Genomic DNA, 24154 nt, shown 5'->3' with positions numbered 1-24154 from the left:
GCCCACTTGTGCCAATAATAGATAAACTGTATACTTAAATAAATTGAAACTGAATTGAAGGTTTGTGTGCAAGAAGTATGGAATAATAATCCTTATTCCACGTTTTCATTCCATAACCCAATTTTGGAGATACTGGATGCATTATTTGCCTATTTATCTGACAAAAAATGGTGTAAGGTCAAAGTCTAAAAGCAAAAATTAATCCTGAATCATTGCTCAGCTTTAAAAAGGACTGGTGCTCTGCTGAACCAGAATGTACATATGTATATAAATCAAATTGACACACAACTAATTAGATTGTCATAACTGATCTGTCCTGGTCCTCCCATGCTGACACTAGAGTTGAGAAAACCCACCAATGACTCTACTTTCTCAGAGGACTCAGGAAATTTGGCATGTCAGCTATGACTCTCACCAACTTGTACAGATGCATCATAGAAAGCATTCTTTCTGATTGTATCACAGCTTGGTATGCCTCCTGCCCTGGCCAAGGCCGCAAGAAACTACAAAAGGTTGTGAGTGTAGCCTGGTCCATCATGCAAACCAGCCTCCCATCCATTGATTCTGCCTACACTTCCCGCTGCCTCGGCAAAGTAGCCAGCACAATTAAGGACCCTATGCACCCCTGACATTCTCTCTTCCACCTTCTTCCATCTGAGTTTACGTGCCAACTGACTGAAGAACAGCCTCTTCCCTGCTGTCATCGGACTTTTGAATGGACCTACCTCGCATTAAATTGATCTTTCTTTGCACCCTACTTATGACTGTAACAATACATTCCGCACTGTCTCATTTTCTTCTCTATAAACGGTATATTTTGTATAGCGCGCAAGAAACAATACTTTTCACTGTATACTAATAAATCAAATAAGTGTCAACACAGAAATACTACAAATCCTTCCTGTAGTTTCAGTGCACTGTCACAACAATCATGTTAAAATTTACATAAGATAATTTTGAGTTGCTTCTACCATAAATCTCCAGACATGTTTTAGACGAAGACTTTAGATAAAGACTGCTATTAAGATTTCATATAAAATCACCATTGCCATCTTCATATAAGACTAAATAATGATATGTAAGCAGCAGTAACTTGTATGCCACAATATTCAAGATGTTTTTCTGTGCTTTCAAAAAGATTTGAAGAAAGAACGGGGCTTATCACAAATACCACTATAATTATACAGTTTAAAGTATAAATCTAATATTTATTTTGGTACCTTTCAGTTGATTTTGGAAACTCAGTTTTAAAGTAAATACAAGCAATAGGCTGAGAAGAGTTAATGTGCCCATGCATGATCTACAAAAACATATTTTTTTCTCTTTACCTGATGGCCCCAGTTCATCTGTGAAGAAAGAATCGTTCAAATCCACATCTGATGGAATCTCATCATCAATCAGCCCTGCAGCATTTTTAGCCTGTGCAGAAATCAGAGTAGAAATATGAATACCACAACCATCAAAAATCAGGTACAATGAATTGGGCCAGAATTCTCTGGCCATTCACGCTGCTGAGATTCTCTGGTCCCGAGGTGATGTGGGGTGGCTTCAACAGGAATTCCCACTGACTGCGACGGAACTGAAGCAGCTAACAGTGTGCCACCTCCTTCTACTGAGAAAAACATTGAGGGAAGGCCAGTGAATCTTGTCCCCAATGTCAGTCTTGTGCACTATATAAAAATGCAAACAGTCACCCTGACAAAATCAGATCACTGACTTCTTCCTAATGATAGTATAGATCAAAAGGTGTTTGAGTAGACATAGATCATTTAGAGAATTTGTTATGCTGGGACTCTTCATGTCCTGCATTGAAAAAAAAGCAAAGAGGAGATAAGCTGTTCCAGCTGTTTTCCCAGACTGCAGATTCACAATGACATACTCATCACATACGTTTCAAAACAAAACATACAAAATGCAAATTTTATTATAGAGACAGACTTCTACAATTACAAAAGCTGTACTAGCCCAAATATCAATTGTGCCAAAGGAACCTTAAACTTAGTTATCCACTTTAACTAGCTCTTTTCTCCATCCCCTCCAATATGCTGCATTCTACAATTCAATATTCTTAATGAGAATAATTGACAAGTATGATGTGAAAGCTGTTCCTGCTTCATGCAAATGCCAACGGGCCACATCTGTGAATTTTATTATTCTCTCTTGTAATTCGCATTTTTATTATCAGCATCCAAAGCCGTATGTTCAAATTGGGTATATGTTTTATTTAACTCTCATAAAATGCTCATTACTTAATTTTTGATTAAAATAGAGGTGTGAGGTAAGCAACACATTGACAGGGTTCCCAGCAGGCATCCTATGCCAAACCTGTTGGCATCCATGCACATTTGAATCAGATCTCATTTATAGATCATTTCAGGATGACTCGTTCACAGTGAGAAATGGAGGTTTAACATTTGGAATGAAGTCCTGTCTCTATGTGAAATGGGTCAATGGACACTTAGACGTTGTGATTGGCAAGGGGGTGTGTTTGTGTGTGTCAGAAATGGACTATGTCATGAACGCATTTCTTCAAATAGTGAAGCTGTTCGTGCCGGCAAGCAGCAAGACCTAGACAACCAGGATTTAGCTCATAAATACCAATTCTAAGTCTGTCTATCTTCTTCTTCCTATCAAGTAACATTCATGCCATACCAATGGTCACCATCAACAAAAAAGAGCTGTACCACCTTCCCACGACATTCGCATCACCAGTTTCCCACCATCAACTGGACCAGCTACATAAAATATTGTGGCTTTGAGCAAGTCAGGGGCTGGCTATTCTGGGCAGCAAGTCTTGACTCTCCCAAAGCCTCTCCACCATTCGCAAGTTAGCGGTGTGATGGGATTCTCTCCATTTCCCATGATGGGTGGAAGTCCAGCAATGAAAAAGGACAAACCATCTGCTTGATAGCCATCCCATTGACTGGCTTTAACATTCACTCACTCCCCCATGGACGGACCCTGACTGTAGTGTGTACTATTTACAGGCTGTTCTACAGCAAGTCATCAAGATTACTCAGCCAGCATCTCTCAAGCCCATGACCAGAAGAACAAAGGCACCAGGTTTGATTCTGGCCTTGGAATCATGCCTGGAAACACCATCACTTCTAGGTTAGACACCTTCCAAATGTAGATTAATTAGAAGGTGCCCCTCCATACTCTGTGATTTGGTCACAGCACTTTTAGAAGATTTTAGCTCTCATACCTCTCAACCACCCTCATGACTGTCATATCAACTCAATGCCAAATCACCTGGTATTCATCACAGACTGACCTGAGAAGGCAGGTCCTGGTAGCACTTAATGCTGACACTAACCACTTCAAATGCCCAGAACGTTGTTACACATGTACAAGACATTGGTACAGTCACATTTGGAGCACTGCGCACAATTCTGGTCACCCTGCTAGAGAAAGGATGTTATTGAACTAGAAAGGGTGCAAAGAAGTTTTAGAAAAGATATTACCGGGGACTGGAAGGTTTGAATTATAAGGAGAGGCTGGATAGACTGGGACTTTTTTCCCTAGACTGTAGGAGGATGAGGGATGACCTTCGTAGAGATTTATAAAATCATGAGGGGCATAGATAGGTGAATAGCCAAGGTCTTTTCCCCAGGATAGGGGAGTCCAAAACTAGAGGGCAGAGGTTTAAGGTGAAAGATTTAAAAGGGACCTGAGGGGCAGCTTTTTCACACAGAAGGAGGTGCATGTATGGAATGAGCTGCCAGAGGAGGTGGTAGAGGTGGGTACAATTACAACATTTGAAAGACATTTAGACAGATACATGGATGGGAAAGGTTTAGAGGGATGTGGACCAAATGCAGGCAAATGGGACTAGTTCAGTTTAGGAAACCTGGTCGGCGTGGACGGATTGGGCCGAAGGGCCTGTTTCTGTGCTGTATATCTCTAAGAAAGGGCCCAATTTTACCATCGTATTGTGCCCATTTTTGGGTGTGAAAACTTGGTAAAGTTGGGTGTGAGGCGAGTAGCGTGATCTGCGCCCGCCTCTGCGCTGGTTCCCCTTTTACCAAGGCCCAAAAATGGCCGTGATTGAGCCCGTGCCCGAAACGGGTGTGACGGTCATTTAAATGCATTTGTATGCATTTAAATTGACTTAATGGGCTGATGCCGAACCTTACCAGCACTTCCCCACTTACCACCACGTTCTCCCAATCAGAATCAGGGGGAAACAGACACGCTCCTCAAAGGTCCAATCCGGGCACTCCTGTTAGTGAGGAGGTAAGTGCTGAGCGTCCGCCGGCTCTCTGCTTGAGATTGGTGGGGGGTTGGGCATGGGGGAGGTGGGTCTGATGGCTGTCTGCCTGAGATCGGTTGGGGAGGGCGGGGGGTAATCTGCTGCAACTCTGCCTGTGATCATTTGGGGGATGGGAAGGGGTCTGCTGTGACTCTGCCTGTGATCAGTGAGGGGGAAGGGACCCGGGTGGTAGGGGGTGGTGGGCGGGATAAGGGAGTTATTAATGTTGTGGGGGTGGGGGCCAGTGGGAGGCATTATCTGGCCCGGGAACGATGTGGTAGAGGAGCCGCATTCTATCATTTCTTTTTCTGTGCATGCGCAGTTGGAGGCGCTGATTGGAGCTGCAGGATTTCGGGTGCATTAAACCCCGCCCACAGGCTTCAGTAGCGCAATTCAGAATTGCTGGTGTTTTTTCAGGCAGAATGTGTATGGGGGCACCTGAGAACAGGTCTAAAAGTCGGATCTGAAATACTCCTAGTTTCAAGTCCGCCCAGCACTTACAATCAAAATGGCGAAACAGGGCCCTAAGTGTTTTCTCCATTCCTAAACATTGCTTATCTCAATGATCACTGAATGGAATCCCTTAGTTGTTCAGGATTCAACTCTTGTGATAGCTTTGGCACAGTCACATTCAATGACCTGTGTCTGTTCGGTACACCAGTCTCCAAACTGGATGACTTCACAATAACTCTGTAGCTTAGCTGTATTCTCTTGGAGTGCATTACTTCACTTAGATAGATGATATCCGAGTTTATCCCTTTCAGTTTACCTTGGATGGTTACATTTGGCAAGGTAACATCAATCTACTCCAACACGATTCACAATGCTGTCTAAAGGCATTACAAAATAAATCAAAATTAGTGGCTTCTGGCACTGTGCAAGTTTAAAAAAAACTGCAAATTTGATCAAAATTGTACATTTGTCGATTAAACATTCTACCTCCCTCCCCCCACACAGCTTGCTTCAAACGTGAATGGAAGAGGTACATACTCATCTGTAAACCAATAAATGAGAAGATCGAAAAACAATTATAAACAAACAGTTTCCCATTTAAAGTCCCCATGCGGAAATTCAATTAAAACAAAAATCTGTTAAGCAATTTTGTAGAGCGCTCTGCAGTTATGAATCGCTTAACATTTGGTAAAATAGTTGCTCACAAGTTTACAGTGTGAAAGAGATTGGAATGTTTAAATTCTGTAATTTTTGATTGCTGAAGTTGAAGTGACACACCACTGCAGTATCCCAGCTCGCGTGTCCACGTAATTGAGACAGGCAGCCAGCAGACTATCCACCCCATATGGATTCAATCTGGCAGCTTGGTTGTCACGACACTTTGCCTTGTTTTAACATCTGAAGCCACCAGGCAGCCAAAAATGTCAATATATACAGATTTTAAAATCTACATAACATTAGCTGATAGCGCAGCTACGGCAGGCCATTGCAGGCTTTAAGTATGAACAATGCACAATTACCTAAACAGTGCCCAGAGTATAATTCAACCCAACGAGTGTCTGGCAAAAATCAAGAGGTTGATCATAAAGTGAACCTTTAACTTTCCTTAAATTTCCATAGCTATGAAACACAGAGCCATTTTTGGAGAAAGAGTTGAATTTTTGACTTTTGTTTTAATAAATAAAATGAAAAGCTTAAGTTTCTTCACACTAAAATTTATAAAGCCAGACATTGCAATGAACAGAATTCCAGACAGTGGATGGGTCATATCTTCCTGTCCAGACACATGTTCGTTCTGACAATTACGCTAAGAAGTCTCACAACACCAGGTTAAAGTCCAACAGGTGTCCCCCATGCTGACACTGTAGTTAAGAAAGCCCACCAATCCCTCTACTTTCTCAGAAGACTAAGGAAATTTGGCATGTCAGTTACGACTCTCACCAACTTTTGTAGATGCAATTTAGAAAGCATTCTTTCTGGTTGTATCACGGCTTGGTTTGGCTCCTGCTCTGACCAAGGCAGCAAGAAACTACAAAGGGTCGTGAATGTAGCCCAATCCATCACGCAAACCAGCCTCCCATCCATTGACTCTGTCTACACTTCCCTCAGCAAAGCACTCGGCATCATTAAGGACCTTATGCACCCAGTCATTCTCTCTATCACCTTTTCCCATTGGGAAAAAGATACAAAAGTCTGAGGTCACACACCAACCAACTCAAGAACAGCTTCTTCCCTGCTGCCATCAGACTTTTGAATGCACTTACCTCGCATTAAGTTGATCTTTCTCTACACCCCAGCTATGACTGTACATTACATTCTAGAAATCATAGAAACCCTACAGTACAGAAAGAGGCCATTTGGCCCATCGCATGTGCACTGACCACAATCCCACCCAGGCCCTACCCCTATATCTCTACATATTTTATCTGTTAATCCCTCTAACCTACGCATCTCAGGACACTAAGGTGCCTGTCCAATCAATCTAACCCGCACATCTTTGGACTGTGGGAGGAAACTGGAGCACCTGGAGAAAACTCACGCAGACACGAGGAGAATGTGCAAACTCCACACAGACAGTGACCCAAGCTGGGAATCGAACCTAGGTCCCTGGAGCTATGGAGCAGCAGTGCTAACCATTGTGCTACCGTGCCGCCCTCTCGTTCTGTAGTCTCTCGTTTCCTTCTCTATTAACAGTATGTTTTGCCTGTACAGCATGCAAGAAATAATACTTTTCACTGTATACTAATACATGTGACAATAATAAATCAAATCAAAGGAACCGCTCCTCCATCTCAGCCATGAGGATTGTTGGGTGCTCAGGGTTCTGATTAAAGATTGATTTGAAATATTAGCTCTGATTTGTTCTCCATAGATGCTGCTGGACCTGCCGAGTATTTTTGATTTTAACTGCAGGCCACGTTGCATAGACAACCCTTTTATTGGGGCCAGTAAGCCCCGCAAATCATAGAATCCCTACAGTGCAGAAGGAGGCTCTTCGGCCTATTGAGTATGCACCAACCACAATCCCATGCAGGCCCTACCCCCATAACCCCGCATATTTACCCTCCTAATCCCTGACACTAGGGTCAATTTAGCTAATCAACCTGACGCACACATCTTTGGACTTTTGACAGCTATTGAAAAAGGATTTCAACATCTTAAAAATTCAGTTACTGGTAAATGCAAGCTTTATCAACCACAAATGAGTTAAAGTTTTATGGTTTAATGTTAGTGTCACGTCGTAGGCTTGCATTAACACTGCAATGAAGTTACTGTGATAATCCCCTAGTCGCCACACTCCAGCACCTGTTCAGGTACACTGAGGGAGAATTTAGCATGGCCAATGCCCCTAACCAGCACGTCTTTCGGACTGTGGGAGGAAACCGGAGCACCCAGAGGAAACCCACGCAGACACAGGGAGAACGTGCAGACTCCACACAGACAGTGACCCAAGCCGGGAATTGAACCTGGGTCCCTAGCACTGTGAGGCAGCAGTGCTATCCATCGTGACATCAGTTTAAACAGAAAAGTAAAAATAAAAGTTCTTATTTTAACCAAGCAGCGAAGCACACGAGCAGGCAGGGGTTAACCTACCAACATTGCGTTATTTGGGGTAGTGAAATGGGAGGATTGACCACAACATTCCACTGGAGATAGTTTGCAATTGAATGTGTGACGGCACGGAATATGCTGTGATCTATTTCACTTCACCAACAAGTTGTTGGGAGTTTTTTTAAAGTTAATAGTTTCCAAACGAAAATAAAACATCAGCCCCGACTTATCGAATGCCAGTGATTTTAATTTTAATAAGTTCTGCAATCCACTGGTCTGCAAAACGCTTTCATGCTCTAAATTTCACTCCCTTGCTTGGAATGTGACCACCAAATATCACAACCACATCCCCCAAGACAACAACTCCTACTTACATTTACATAGTGCCTTTGGTGTAGAGAAAGAAAAAATACCCAAAGGCACTTTGCAGGAAAGGTACAGGAACATTTTGGAAAATAAAAAGTTAGAAAAGCAGAAAACAGAAAGCTAAACTACATCTGTACTTGATCAAGATTCTCTGAAGTTCTTCAATCAAGGTGTCACATAATAGAGTCACGTCAAAGGCAAGGTAGCAGAATGAATTGAAAATTATAGATTAAGAACAACACGGGGAGAGATCAGGGGAGAATTCCTGAAAGGCCACGTGTGCATGTGTATATTTGGACTTGGGAATTGTGGGGGTGTCGTGTCAAAATTGGGTGGATTGTAGTCATTCTTGTGCCTCATTTGCCCCCTTAACCAATTTGGGGTGGGGCTGCATAGGTAATAATGTAGAGAACTCGGCAGCAAAATGCAGGAAGCTGCAAATAAGCTTAAAAGAAGAAGAGGGCAACTAAATGGTATATGAGATTCAACGTAATGAAGTATCCAACACTGCAACATTAAACCTCAGAAAGTATAAGATTGGCTGTAAAGCAGTGAGACGTTCACAAATGCAAGTATTTCTTTCCTCTAAGTGTGAAGTGGTTTGCTTTAGTGGGGGGGGTGTGGTGAAGGGGAGGAAGAGGGGGCCTCTGATTTCTTGGAAGGCAGAAGAGCAAAGTGATCTGGGGATGCAGTTGCAAGAGTTGGTAACAGTAGTAGCACTGGTTGATATGACCATAAAGTGTGCAAAGTGGTTCATTTCTAGAGCAACGAAACATCATCAGGGTCTGAACCCACTAACGTTTCTCCCACAGATGTTGCCCAATTTGCTGTGCACTTGCAGCAATTTATTTTGTTTTGAAAAGCATCATGGTAAAGTTACATTTTTATAAGAACTTGGTTAGGTCACACTTGAAGCGCTGTTTACAATTCTGGTTTCTGCACTACAAAATGGATACTGCAGGTCTGGAAATCTACAGGCAGGCTACCAGAATTAAGAGGATGCAACTATCAGAGAAGTGAGTGAAGTTTTCAGGGCGGGGGAGAAGAGCTTAAAAGGAAACTCTAATTCAGGTCTTTAAAATTTCCAGAGCAGTTCGGTAACATCAATGAAAAGAAACTATGAATGATTCCAAAAAAAGGCAATTAAATACCAGAACTTCACTAACAGATCAAATAAAGAATTTGTTTTTATTGCATAATGAGAAACTGGACGATGATGCCAATTGAAATAGAACCATAGAAATGATACAGCTCCAAAAGGGACCATTAGGCTAATCTTGTCCGCCCAAAGATACCCTGGTGCCCTTTCTAATCCCATCTTCCTGAACGCAGCCCATAGCCCTACAACTTACAGCACTTAAGGTGCAGATCCAGGTACAATTCAGGCAGCAAATTCCAAACATCCACCATCCTCTGTGTAAAAAAGATTTTCCTCAAGTCCCCTCTAATCCTTCTGCCACTTAGCTTGATTCTATGACCCCTGGTTTTTGAACACTCTGCAAGGGAAACAAGTTCCTCTTGTCTACTCCATTTCTAAAATTTTATACACCTCAATCATGTCACCCCTCAGACTTCTCTGTTTCAAGAAAAAGAACGCCAACCCTTCCAATCCCTCCTCGTTTCTACAATTATCCAGGCCTGCAACATTCTAGGATATCTCTGCACTCTCTCCAGAGCAATTATGTCTTTCTGTAATGTGGTCACCAGAACTGGACACAGGTGATGCAGATAGCTTTGCTGCATCTACAAGAGGCTTGACGCATTACATTGCACATTAGAGCTCAGGCACAGAGGAATATGGCGATAGGGTGACAGCAGGTAATTAGAGGCAGTTGACGTAGAGTGTAAACAGTGACATAAACCACTTAGGCTGAACGGCCTGTTGTTTTGTTGTAAATTCTAAGATGAGAAGATAAATCATTAGTCTATGTTTACACAGAATCACAGAACTGTTACAGCACAGAAAGAGGCCATTCGGGCCATCATATCTGTAACGTCCCAACATTATGTTCGGGGTTATGGGTTTTAACAGAAAGAAACTATCTGGTTTGTATATGTAGGTTCAAACTAACAAAAGGTTTTATTGAAGAGCTGCTCTTTGCACTGGAGTTCACAAAGTTGCAAGTAAAACAGCAGCATGAGCACATACCTAATGACATCACCATCAAAGTATGTGATCAGCTTTTATAGAAACCTGCAACCCTTTTAAATATATGTCTGCACTGCCTCTCTGAATGACCTTAATGCCATTTTCCTGTCTTTTTCTTGTAAACCTGCACATTTTTCCTTTTCAAATAATGGTCTAGTTCCCTTTTGAATGCCTCAATTGAACCTGCCTCCACCATACTCTCAGGCAATACATTTCAGACCATAACTACTTGCTGGGTGAAAAAGTTTCTCCTCATATCACTCCTGCCTCTTTTGCCATACTTTAAATCTGTGCCCTCAGATTCTTGATTCTTTCATGAGTTGGAACAGTTTTTCCCTATCTATTCTGTGCAGATGCCTCACGATTTTGAGTCCCTCTCTCAAATCTCCTCTTCTCCAAGGAAAACAGTCCTACACTCTCCAATCTATCTTCATAGCTGAAGTTCCTCATCTCTGGAATCATTCTCGTGATTCAGAATATTACGTTTTGAGGTCTGATTATAAAGACTTTTGTGCTTTATATGCTCTGTCTGAGGCCAGAACTCTCCATTCACCTGACGAAGAGGCTGTCCCCTCGAAAGCTTGTGAGAATATTATCAAATAAATAGGTTGGACTAAAACCTGGTGTTGTCAGACTTTTTACTGTGTTTACGCCAGTCCAACGCCGGCATACCCACATTATAAAGACTAATAACAGACCACGGGGTCAATAGAAATAAGCTACTGGAACTCTTTATTAACATGTCTGTTTTCTAGCACAGTCAGCACAAGGCAAACTCCACCTAGGGTGAAGCTTGAGTCCCAGGTCACCTGACCTGTTCTCTTAAAGGGGAGTGCCACAACATTTATAACACAGGAAAACTCCCACTGTAATGTTTTCACATCCTTCCTAATGTGTGGCACCCAAACTAATTAGTGCTTTAAGTATATTTACGCCATTTTCTTCAGCTGAAACTTTTAATTCCTAAAACTAAAAGTTATATTCGACAACACTGCAGGTGGCGTATTGGTTAGCACTGCCTCACAGCACCAGGGACCTGGGTTCAATTCCGGTCTCAGGTGATTGTGCGGAGTTTGCATGTATCCCCGTGTCTGCGTGGGTTTCCTCCGGTTTCCTTCCACCATCCAATGATGTGTGGGTAGGTGAATTGGCCATGCTAAATTGCCCCTTAGTGTCAGAGGAACTAGCAGGGTAAATATGTGGGGTTACGGGGGAAGGGCCTGGGTGGGATTTTTGTTGGTGCAGGCTTGATGGGCTGAAGGGCCACCTTCTGTACAGTACAGATTCTATGATTCTAATACATGAACCTTCTGACTGACAGTAAGGCCAGAGATAGTACCTGTGAGGGAGGTGTACACAAGTTAAAGGTTATCAGGTAGATACCTAATGTGGATATGGATAAAGTTTAACTCAATAAGTATGTGTAGAAGGCGAATATCGACATTTTTATGGCCAAGTATACATGTGTGACGTACAGAACGGCATTTTCTCATTGGTGTCATGTTCCAAGTACACTTGAATAATAGGGGGAAAAAAGGGAACGAAAATTGTTACAGATTGACAATTCTCCACTTTCATAAGAAACCAATTGTTTAATGGTGTTAAATTAACCAGCAAAAGGGGGCTAATCAATTTTGCTTGGTCACCTATTATAGTAACTTCCTTCACAAAAATTATCCCAAACATCTGGATCACATACGATGCTAGTGTGCCCCTTGATCTTTCGAGAACTAAATTCCCTCAGCACCTTCCATAAGAGGCCGGTTTCAATCACACATCTGCAAGATTTAAAAAGAGAGAATTCCAATCCTGTACAATACGCACGATTCTGCCAAATTGCCAGGCTGTCTTCTCAGAACTCTGTAAATTGAAACTTCGCAATCGGGTTGCCAAAGGGCCCCCTCTTCCCCACCCCGTACAATCTTCAAATGTTTAAACTATTAATTTAACAGATTGCCTGTGCTTTGGTTTCAACATCCATTAAATGGAAATTACCAGTGAAATTCAGCGGGAAACTCAGGGATTTCTCAGTTTACAACTTCAATAGAAATTCAGTACATTGATTTGTCCTCTTCTGATGTTTAGCTGGAGTTTATTCCAAATTCCTTTCAGGCCCAGACTATATGTCCAATACATGGGGTCTATTTATATCCTTCACATAAACCATTTGTTTACTGACCTTTTTCAGCTTGCAAAACATGTTTCACCCATCCTCTCCACTTGAATCATAGAATCCCTACAGTGCAGAAGGAGGCCATTCGGCCCATTAAGTCTGCACCAACAACAATCCCACCCAGACCCCATCCTCATAACTGCAAATAATTACCCTGCTCATCTCCCTGACACTAAGGGATAACTTAGCATGGCCAATCCACCTAACCTGCACATCTTTGGAATCTCACAACACCAGCTTTAAGTCCAACAGGTTTGTTTGGAATCATACAAACTTTCAGGGCATTGCTCCTTCCGCAGGAGGACTCACCTGAGGAAAGAGCGCTGCTCTGAAAGCTCATGATTCCAAATAAACCTGTTGGACTTAAACCTGGTGAGACTTTTTACTGTACCCACCCCAGTTCAACGCCGGAATCTCCACATCGGCTTTGGAATGCGGGAGGAAACGGGAGCACCGGGGGAAACCCACACAGACACAGGGAGAAAGTGCAAACGCCACACAGACAGTCACCCAAAACCGGAATTGAACCCGGATCCCTGGCACTGCAGTGCTAACCACTGTGCCACCCCAAAACAAAGTGGTTACAAGAGCGGAATTGCAATGCACATTCACAGGGCTGTACAGAACCCCGGGGCTAAAAGACCCTCATCACTGAGACAATTTTGTTCAATTTGAACTTTGTCACTGAAATCTCTACAGGGTTAATGAACAGTTTCAGAAACACATTGTGATCCACATAGTCCAATTAGCAGAAAGACCCTACAAACAGTTACATTTGGAAGCATGACTCAAACAAATGCCAGACATTAATCCAATATTTACTTTTTTTTTCTGCAGAAGTCCAAACAGTTAAATTAAGCAAGCGCATTCCAAAACTTGACAAATTTCAAATGATCAAAGTTAGTTTCCAACTTTCTTGGGTGGATCAAGAAGACGTTTATTTTTCTTTAATCACAGAAGACTCTTAATGATGTTTATCCTGGCAGTCACACGAAGATTAGAAATATGTAGAATGCCTTTTCTTTCCCCCTCCAAAAAAACACTGCAAGCTCGATTGTCATTCAAGTTATAAATTAAAGGAGATTATTTAAGCATGGTATGCGGTTTCCAAGTAAACAGAACTGTCTTTGGGGACCAGCCAATATTTGCTATTCATCAGAAATTTATCATGTTTGCACATCCTAACTTTGCCTCATTTTCACCGTAATAAAGTTTTAATGTTATAAATGACTAATTACCTGCTGCTTCTCAGCTTTGTTCTTTTTCTTTCTGTTCTGTTTTTTCTCCTTTCTCTTCTCCAAGTACTTTTCCCATGGTGTCAGTTCGTTAGCCGCCTCCAATTTCTTTTTTACTATTGCTTCTGTTGTTTCTTTTAGACCTGAAATAAGATGTAACATTTCCAGTCACGCGCAAGATGTACAAAATGTCTCGGATGGTTGCAGGAGGTTCCAGTTTCAGAATCCAGTGATGATGCAAAGTATTACAGCATACAAAGGCATGATATAGGCAGGAAAACTGCAGACAATCGTTAGTGAGGGAGGCACAGTGGTTAGCACTGCTGCCTCTCAGTGCCAATACTTGGGTCAAATCCAGCCTTGGGTGATTGTGTGGATTTTCTATATTCTCCCTGTGTTAGCATGGGTTTCCATATGGTGCTCCAATTTCCACCCACAATCCAAAATGTGCAGGTTAGGCTGATTGGCCATGTTAAATTGACCCTTACTATCAGGGGGATTAGCAGGGTAAATGTGTGGGTTATGGGGCCTGGGTGGAATTGTTGTCAGTGCAGGCTGGATGGGCCAAATGGCCTCCTATAATTGTAGGGATTATACGGGCGGAGTTTTCCTGTCCTGCCTGCCACAGGAATCATAGTGGGTGAGACATGGATCACACGGCCCAAGTGGGATTTCCCGGACTTAGGATGAGTGCGGCCGGAAAATCCCGTCTATTGTTGAGTTCTCCTGGTGACAAGTCACAGATTAACTATACCGAGCAAAAAAAAAATCACTATTAAGGATAGAAGAGGATTGTTGTGTATCCCATGAAGCACACACTACCCAATCTGAGCCCACTATCTGGAAAGAAGAATCACTCCATGGTAACTAGCTCTCTCAGCATTACTAATCAAATTTTGGACCCAACGATCCTTCCTGGACCTAGTTGGTGAACACCTGAACTGTGTTTTATCCTATTTAACCCAAACCCCTCCTGGATTGCTGGGTTCAATAGCACTAAGCCTGCACGTTACCATTGCAGGCCTGGCCCTTGGTCAGAGGCTTCCCACCACAATCCGCATCTTGCTGGTCCCACACTGGATAATTATCTGGTTGGTCTTCCCTGACCCACTCAGGTTCTGTAACCCGAGTGGAACTGGGCACAACATTTACTTTTCCAAAAGCACACTTGCTTTATGACCGTGGGCGGCACGGTGGCACAGTGATTAGCACTGCTGCCTCACAGCGCCAGGGACCCAGGTTCGATTCCCAGCTTGGGTCACTGTCTGTGTGCAGTTTGCACACTCTACCCGTGTTTGCGTGGGTTTCCTCCCACAGTCAAAGATGTTCAGGTTAGACGGATCGGCCATGATAAATTGATTCTTAGTGTCCAATGATGTGCAGGTAAGGTCATGCTAAATTGACCCTTACTGCCTGGGGGATTAGCAGCATAAACGTGTGGAATTATCAGGAATACGGCCTGGGTGGGATTGTTGTCGTTGCAGGCTCAATGGACCAAATGGCCTCCTTCTGCACTGTAGGGATTCTGTGATTGAGCTGAAGTTGCGTTCTGCAATATTGTAGCAGTAAAACGCATGCTTCTCCAGACGAGGAAATGATCATTTTTGTCCCTTTGCGTATTGTGAATTTGAAGAAAAACTTGTGGATTGACAATTTTTTTACTTCCTCTTGGAGAATGTGAAATCCAGAATATTTATTGAATTTTCTCCTCCGCTGTTGATCTCTGCAGAAGAGGCCTTTTGGCCCATTGAGCCTGAACAGGCAACAATCCCACCCAGGTCCTATTAATGCAGTGAGTTGCAATTCTTTCATCCACTTTCATCTCTTTACACAGGCTGATGTTTTCTGAACACCTGGCAGGACAAATCCCATTGTGCTGGATCCAATGGTTCGTGAGTCTATATTAGATTGTTGGCGACCATTCCAACAGCATTGGACAAAGATGCAAAGGCAATTTTCAGCTGGAATAATTGATCTGAAAAATTACAAGTCAGCCATTTTCATTTGAGCACCAGGTTGGCTTGTAGCTTTAACATCTGGTACATTTCATTTATTAAAGCAAAACATTAGATGTCACATATATAAAATGAACACCTGAGAATGTATTGCGACTGGGGCTTTAGATGATGAACATTGCCAGGGGGAAATGCGAGAGTTTAGAAGATTTCCCTGAGCCCACAGATTAGACTGCAGTTTTCAATATCTGCTCTGCTATTTTTAATGTCACATTATTACATATTTTTAAGTTATGCTGTAATTTGATTTTTTTTTAAATCAAGACTGACTAGCACTGTGTCCATATGAGATTATTAGCAAGAATCGGGAGCTTGTAACTCAATTATCAGTTTGTAGTTGTTGAAGAAAATATCCTGGAATTCACCTCTACATATGAATCCTCACCTAATTGTTGATGTCTTCCCACTCCTCACAGTTGCGGCTGGCAGGAAATGACCTGTAAGGGGCCATTATTTGGCCACTTAAGGTCCTTAAGTGAGGCGAGGGTGAGCGGGCCCCAATAAATTTCAGGCAAGTCATGGCAGGTCTTCTGGAGAATCTTCTGTCTCCCACCAGCGGGCACCCCCAGATTTCTGGCCCAAGTATCATTCGCGCGGGTCAGCAAGATGGCTCAGTGGTTAGTACTGCTGGGCCCCACAGCGCCAGGGACCCAAGTTCAATTTCCAGCTTGGGCCATTGTCTGTGTGGAGTTTGCACGTTCTTCCCACATCCGCGTGGGTTTCCCCCGGATGCCCTGGCTTCCTCCCATAGTCCAAAGATGTGCTGGTTAGGTGCATTGGCCATGCTAAATTCTCCCTCAGTGTATCCAAACAGACGCCAGAGTGTGGGATTAGAGGATTTTCACAGTAACTCCATTCATTGCAGTGTTAATGTAAGCCTATTTGTGACACTAATAAATAAACTTTACTTTTACTTCTCTTCTGCTGGGTAAACAATACTAAAGAAAAAAAAGTGACAAAATTCATTATGTCATGTAGTTTCTTAAAAAAAACAGATGTGCAGGGCATTGCTTATCCTTCATACTTCCAAAAAATGTTCTGAAAGGACAGCTAAGAATATTCACTGTTGGGATTTAGACACAGATGTTGGTTTAGACTCAATACACTTGCATCAACACCTCAGGATTAACAGATGATAATGAGTGCAGGACCAAAGTTAAAAGCACTGCTATTGAATGCAATGGAGCGTTTAATCTGTCAAAAATTAAAGGGAATGGAAATCATGTTTCTGCTCGAGACACTGATTCGTTCAATGTGTTCCACTTCACCAGTGGGAGTTGAAACCGTTGCTATTTTCTGTGGAAAGTGAATGGTTGAAATACACAGCCAGTGATCAAGGCCTCAGGGATCTCAGTGAAGATTTAGATTACTCATCTTGAACTGAAGGCAGTTACTGAACTGTAAACGCAGCACTTCAATTAATCTCTGGAGATAATCTTTAACTTCCTTGCAAGCAAACTTTACCATTATTTTAGAGAAAACATAAGGGTTCAGTTAAAAAAAAATTCCACGCGGACTGTTTAGCTGCTGCACTGGTTTCCCCCCACTGCAAAGTAAAAATGCACCCACAAGAGGGCCAACAGCATACCACATTTAAAAGAACCCCCCCCATTGGAGAGATGTGGTGCTTAAGTTCTACGTTCTGCGTGTACAAGCAGGTGCAGTGAAGATTTTTATTTAAACTCAGTCTTCCCGCTGTAGAACCAGTATGCCTCCACACAAATGGCCAAACAAATCAATCAAAGTTTTGTGGTCACAGGATAGGAGTTGTAGCCACAATGACACCTGCTGGCTGAAAGAGTGGTTTTTACCCAGAGAAACTATTGGAAAAAAATCTCCAAAGCACAATCCATCTCACCTCTAGCTGCAAGGAAGACTGGTGTATCCAGCAGACATTTTATTTTGTTGTATTATTTTGTTTGGATGGGGGGGGAAATAGTCTAGTGGTATTATCGCGAGACTATTCATATAGAAACTGAACTAATGTTTTGGGGACCCGGGTTCAAATTGCACCAGCTGCCATGGTGGAATTCAAATTCAATTTTTAAAAAAATCTGGAATTAACTATCTATTGATGACCATGAAACCCTTGTCGATTGTTGGAAAAACCCAGCTGGTTCACTAATGTCTTTTAGGAAAGGAAATCTGCCATCCTTACCCGGTCTGGCCTACATGTGACTCCATAGGCACAGCAATGTGGTTGACTCTCAACTGACCTCGGGCAATTAGGGATGGATAATAAATGCTGACCAGCCATTGACATTCATGTTCCATGAATGAATAAAAAGAAAGTGTTATCTAACTTGTGAATCATTCAGACAACAAGCTTACCTGGAACCCAGGTGATCTCCATCTCCGTGTCTTTATTTTTTTCCTCTTTCTCTTGTATACTTTTCAACAGCTCTCTGTATTTTGAAATCTGGTCTTCAACATTCTTCTTTGTTTTAGTTGTTCCTTTACTTTCTGCCATACTTTGAGAGTCACCCTCTAAAAAGGAAAACACATCTGTAAGTTCACCATGGTATAATTTAGCGCACAAATACTTCTGAATAAAATATGGATTGAAAAGAGAATGTGCAAACTCAATTTTGAAGTTAATCTATTAGTCACAAGTAAGACTTACAATAACACTGCAATGAAGTTACTGTGAAATTCCCTAGTCACTATACTCTGGCACCTGTTCACGTCGATGCACCTAATCAGCATGTCTTTCAGACTGTGGGGGGAAATTGGAGCACCCGGAGGAGACCCATGCAGACATGGGGAGAGAAGTGCAGACTCCACACAGACAATGACTCAAGCCAGAAATTGAACCCAGATTCCCATGCTGTGAGGCAGCAGTGCTAACCGCTGTGCCACTGTGTCGCAATTTTACTCATGTCCAGGAACGAAACCACTGAAGGTGCACACATTGTAACACATTACTGACTTGGATTCAGAACCCCTTTGCAAATGGATCAAATTTGGAAAATGATGCTTAAACCAATAGAGGAAATGGACTCAGTGGAGACATTTGATTTGATTTATTATCGTCACGTGTATTAACATACAGTGAAAAGTATTGTTTCTTGCGCGCCATACAGACAAAGCATACCATTCATAGAGAAGAAAACGAGAGAGTGCAGAATGTAGTGATGTAGTGTTACAGTCATAGCTAGGGTGTAGAGAAAGATCAACTTAATGCAAGATAAATCCATTCAAAAGTCTGACAGCAGCAGAGAAGAAGCTACTCTTGAGTCGGTTGGTACATGACCTCAAACTTCTGTATCTTTTTCCCGATGGAAGAACGTGGAAGAGAGAATGTCTGGGGTGCGTGGGGGTCCTTGATTATGCTGGCTGCTTTGCCGAGACAGCGGAAAATGTAGACAGAGTCAATGGATGGGAGGCTGATTTGCGTGATGGATTGGGCGACATTCAGGACCTTTTGTAGTCCCTTGTGGTCTTGGGCAGAGCAGGAGCCACACCAAGCTGTGATACAGCTCCGAAATTAGAAAAAAAGGATAAGTGGATAGAACAACGGTAAATTACAATTAACGTCATCAAATATCAAGCATTGTACAAAATAATAAAAATAGGCAAGTAGTCCGTGAATGCCACTGAAGTAGCCAAGAACAAAGCTGAAAGAAAGCTAAGAGTCTTAAGCCAGAATTCTCTGATCTGATTTGCCCTATCACTGCTGCCCAGCGAGAATGGAGAACTTGACGCTCAGCGAAAAATCCATTGACTGCAGCAGGACTGGAGAATCCCAGCCGCATGGGAGGTTGGAGAATTCTGCCCTTAGTGTTTATACATAGAGTTTCAACTTCCAATGCTAAATCAAGGTATCCCATTAATAATGCACACATGCCATTGTGCAGACACAACAAACAACGATAACCAAATCTTCAAACATGATCAATCGCTGTTCCTAAGTCAAAATAATACTTTCCATTTGACACATCACAGTAATACCACAGAGCTGCAGGGTGCTAAGGCTGAGAGATACACAGTGAAGCACATTTACTGAGGACCATAAGAGAAAGACTAGATGGGCACAGGCAAATCGCAGCTGCACCACCGCTTTCGAGAGATCCACAAATCTATCCTCACCTTGCTCAGACTCCTCTGCATCCTCCATGTCTGCTTCATCATCTTCCTCACTCGAAGAAGCCAAGTACGCTTTGAAATCCATTTCCTCAATCTCATGCGTTTTAAAGTTTTTCATTAGGGTAGAGATGCGGTCATGGTCAGTCATGTCCCATGTCAGTGCCACCTACAAAACAAAAACAAAACCAAGGTTGATAAAAGCAAAATACTGCGAATGCTGGATTCTGAAACAAAAGCAGAAATACGGGAAAATCTCAACAGGTCTGACAGCATCTGTGGGGAGAGAATACAGCCAACATTTTGAGTATGGATGACCCTTCCCTCTCCACAAAATCAGGGTTGATTTCTGGCCAAGAGGACAACAGGCTTATAACAGGTTGTCATATTGTGTTGATGGTTTTTGCTGTCTGGAAGTCGAGGCAAGATGATGGGCGCGTCATGCAGTACCAAATGCATCAGTACATGGGCACAGAGGTTTACCAGGATGTTGCCTGGTATGCAAGGACTGGGTTATGAGGAAAGATTGAACAAATTGGGGCTGTTTTCCCTTGAAAGACGTCGACTGAGGGGGGATCTAATAGAGATATATAAGATTATGAAGGGTATAGATAGAGTAAACAGAGGTAAGCTATTTCCTATGTTAGAGACACACAGTACGAGGGGCCATGGGCTTAAGGTGAGGGGGGAGAGGTATAACACAGATATTAGGGGGAGGTTTTTCACACAGAGGGTAGTGGGGGTATGGAATGCTCTGCCAAGTAAGGTGGTGGAGGCAAGCACGCTAGAGATGTTTAAGAGTAACTCAGACAGGCAAATGAGTGGGTTGGAGATGGGTGGATATAGGAGATTGTTTTACATAAGGTTCATTAGCATTGGGACATCCCTGGTAAGGTAAATGGATATGGTGTGATAATAATGTTTTTTCTCTTTTTATTCACAGGTTTTAAGTCGGTCCGCCTTGTTGTCCAACGAGGGGCATACACACGATGGGTCGTACTTGGGCTGCTCTTGATTGTTTGAGATTGGCCTAGTGCTTCATGTCATTAGTGTGTGCTTAAACTGGACCAGATGCTGGGCAAGACGACAGCTCAGTGACTATCACTGTTTGCTGTGCAGATACATGGATTTGGGCCAGTGTCTGTGGGAGTTTGCGCATTCTCCCCGTGCTTGCGTGGGTTTCTCCAGGTGCTCCGGTTTCCTCCCACACCCCAAAGGTGTGCTATTAGGCTGATTGGAAGTAATAAATTGTCCCTAAATTAGTTTCCCTCAATGTGGATGGCCATAAAACAATAGGTAAGGGTCACAGGTGGAGGGGGGCACTGGTAGTGTTAAAATGGTGGCGCGGGCTCATTGGGCTGAAGGGCCAGTTTCCCGGGCTGTTTTTGTTCTTTTGTTGTTTAACACGGTGATATAGTGGTTAGCGCTGCTACCTCAGAGCAGGGACCTGGGTTCAATTCCGACCTTGGGTCACTGTGTGGAGTTTGCACATTCTCTCCGTGTCTGCGTGGGTTTCCTCTGGGTGCTCCGGTTTCCTCCCACAGTCCAAAGACATGCGGATTAGGTAGATTGGATGTGCTAAATTAGACCATAAGGACCATAAAACATAGGTGCAGAATTAGGCCACTCAGCCCATCGAGTCTGCTCTGCCATTCAATCATGGCTGATATTTTTCTCATCCCCATTCTCCTGCCTTTCCCCCATAACCCCTGACCACCTTATTAATCAAGAACCTATCTATCTCTGTCTTAAAGACACTCAATGACATGGCCTCCACAGCCTTCTGCAGCAAACAGTTCCACAGATTCACCACAAGGATCGTTGATTTAGCCTGAGGTTGTGCCCTTTGGTTCTAGTTTTTCCTACTAGTAGAAACATCCTCTACACATCCATTCTATCCAGGCCTCGCAGTACCCTGTAAGTTTCAATAAGATCCTCTCGCATCCTTCTAAATTCCAACAAGTACAGACCCAGAGTCCTCAACCATTCCTCATACGACAAGTTCTTCATTCCAGGGATCATTCTTGTGAATGGACCCTTTCCAAGACCAGTCCATCCCTCCTTAGATATGGGGCCATATCATATTATACTCCAAATGGGATCTGACCAGAGCCTTATACAGCCTCGGAAGTACATCCCTGCTCTTGTATTCGAGCCCTCTCGACATGAATGCTAACATTGTATTTGCCTTCCTAACTGCCTACTGAACTTGCATGTTAACCCCTTAATGCCAGCAGGACTAGCTAGGGTATATCTGTGGGGTTATGGGGATATGGGCCTGGTTGGGATTGTTGTTAGTGCAGACTCGAAGGGCCCTACAGCCTTCCTCTGCACTGTAAGAATTCTACGTTTCTCTGGTCTTCCCTCAGCATGTTTCGTGTGGCGAGATGTGGCGCGCCATTCACTGGCGACAGGATCTTCTGATCCCATTGCTGTCAGTGGGAATTCCCAGTGAAGCCAACCCATGCTGCACGGCTGGGGGTGAGCCGCTGGTGGAAGCAGAGAATCCCACTGACATGAATGGCCAAAATACTCTGACCAATATGTAAAAATTGAATAAAGGGATTGGTATATGGAACATTGCTATTCATAATTTATATTTGGGACTTGAATTCAGATTATGCTTACATTTGTTCTTGTATTCTTGTCCTCTAGATATTAAGGCCTGCATTCTATTAGCCATTTTGCTTACTTTCTGTTCTTCATGGCTTCGTAATGGTCCGTGTACAATGATTCATAAACCTTTTCAGTTTCTACCTTTTCATTATTTAGAAAATACTCCATTCCATCGTTTTTAGATCTAAATGGTTGGCTTGCATGGGAATTTGTTTGCCAAAGTTTTACCCATTCACTTAATCTATTAACAACTCTCAATAATTTTATGCTTCCATTTACAGTGCTTACAGCACCACTATTTCAGTGGCATTGGTTTTGTAATCCCATCGTTTAAGACATTAAGAAATACGTTGAATAGTTGAAGTCCCAACACAACGGGGACACTACTCGTCACATGCTACCAATTATCCCCGCTCTTAGCCTCTTGTCACTTAGCCAACTTCCTAATCTAGACAATAATTTGCCTTCACTTTCATGAGCCTCAACTTTAGCAAACAGCCAACTTATGAGGGACTTTGTCCAGTGGTTAGCACTGCTGCCTCACAGCACCAGGAGCCCAGGTTTGATTCCCAGCTTGGGTCACTGTCTGTGTGGCGTCTGCACGTTCTCCCCGTGTCTGTAAGAGTTTCCTCCGGGTGCTCTGGTTTTCTCCCACAGTCCAAAGATGTGCAGGTTAGATGGATTGGCCATAATAAATTGTCCCTTTGTGTCAAGGGGACTAGCTAGGGTAAATTCATGGGGTTATGGAGATAGGGCTGGATGGCATTGTGGTCAGTGCAAACCCAATGGGCCAAATGGCCTCCTTCTGCACTGTAGGGATTCTATGATTCTGAAAGTTCAAATAAACAGCACCTCTAGACATTCATTTTGTGATGATATTGTGCCTTTAAGAAATGTATTTTAATCATGTTTCTCTGCAGGTTTTTCAAACAGGCCCTGGTACCAAGATGTGTGTAACCGGTGTCCTCTAATTGTTACTGAAGCAACATAATTTTGTGGTCCTTTCTGGGATTGCTGAGTAGAGCTTAATTTGGGGATGATTGACAGGTCAAGTATACGCTTGGCGAAAAGTTCCTTTCCCCCACCGAAAAGTTTTTTAATTTTGGTTTCGTTGCTGTTAGAAGCTGGTAGAAGGCATTGTCTCTCTTTCTCCGAAGGTGTGCTGAAAGTATCAAGACTGGGAAGCCCCAGAGATTTGTTCCAACATTGAAAGGACCAATTCACTGCAGGTGTTAAAATACTGAAATTCCAGCATCACGTGAGTATACTTGCTGTTGTGCCAAGTCTAGAGAAGGGTGTATGTCTGTGGCATGTTGATTGACTTGGAACAACACAGATATATAGCTGTAAAGGTTTGTACTGTATTATCATAGAATAGAATGCACCAATTACAATCCCACCCAGGTCCTTTTCCTGTAACCTCAAATATTTACCTTGCCAGTCCCCTGACACTAGGGTCAATTTAATGGGGCCAATCAACCTAACCTGCACATCTTTGGACTGTGGGGAAAAAAAAATGGAGCACCCGGAAGAAACCCACGCAGACACACAGGGAGTGTGCGAACTCCACGCAGACAGTGACCCAAGGCAGGAATTGAATCTGGGTCCCTGGCGCAGTGAGGCAGCAGTGTTATTCACTGTGCCACTATGCCCGTGTTTGAATCTCGTATTTCTAACTTAAGGGCTTCTGTCTGCTAGAAAGGAAGAATTTATAAATCATTGAGCGCTTCCTCTCTGAGGTGATCCATCTTACCCGCTGCC

The 24154-nt window shown here is 43.0% G+C and overlaps 1 protein-coding gene across 1 annotated transcript in view; it reads right to left on the bottom strand.

Annotated features, from left to right (window-relative positions):
- Positions 1–24154, bottom strand: part of esf1 (ESF1 nucleolar pre-rRNA processing protein) — a 62429-nt gene that overhangs the window by 8044 nt on the left and 30231 nt on the right. The window contains exons 9-12 of the mRNA XM_080200008.1: positions 19784–19946; positions 18026–18181; positions 13683–13822; positions 1329–1419 (exon numbers count right to left, since the gene is read on the bottom strand). Of these exons, the coding sequence (XP_080056134.1) occupies positions 1329–1419; positions 13683–13822; positions 18026–18181; positions 19784–19946 (550 nt within the window). The remainder of the gene's footprint in view (positions 1–1328; positions 1420–13682; positions 13823–18025; positions 18182–19783; positions 19947–24154) is intronic.

The sequence above is a fragment of the Carcharhinus amblyrhynchos genome, chromosome 12, assembly GCF_965287045.1.
Source record: "Carcharhinus amblyrhynchos chromosome 12, sCarAmb.v2.hapA, whole genome shotgun sequence".
Classification (NCBI taxonomy): domain Eukaryota; kingdom Metazoa; phylum Chordata; class Chondrichthyes; order Carcharhiniformes; family Carcharhinidae; genus Carcharhinus; species Carcharhinus amblyrhynchos.
This window is presented reverse-complemented; position numbering and strand designations above follow the sequence as displayed.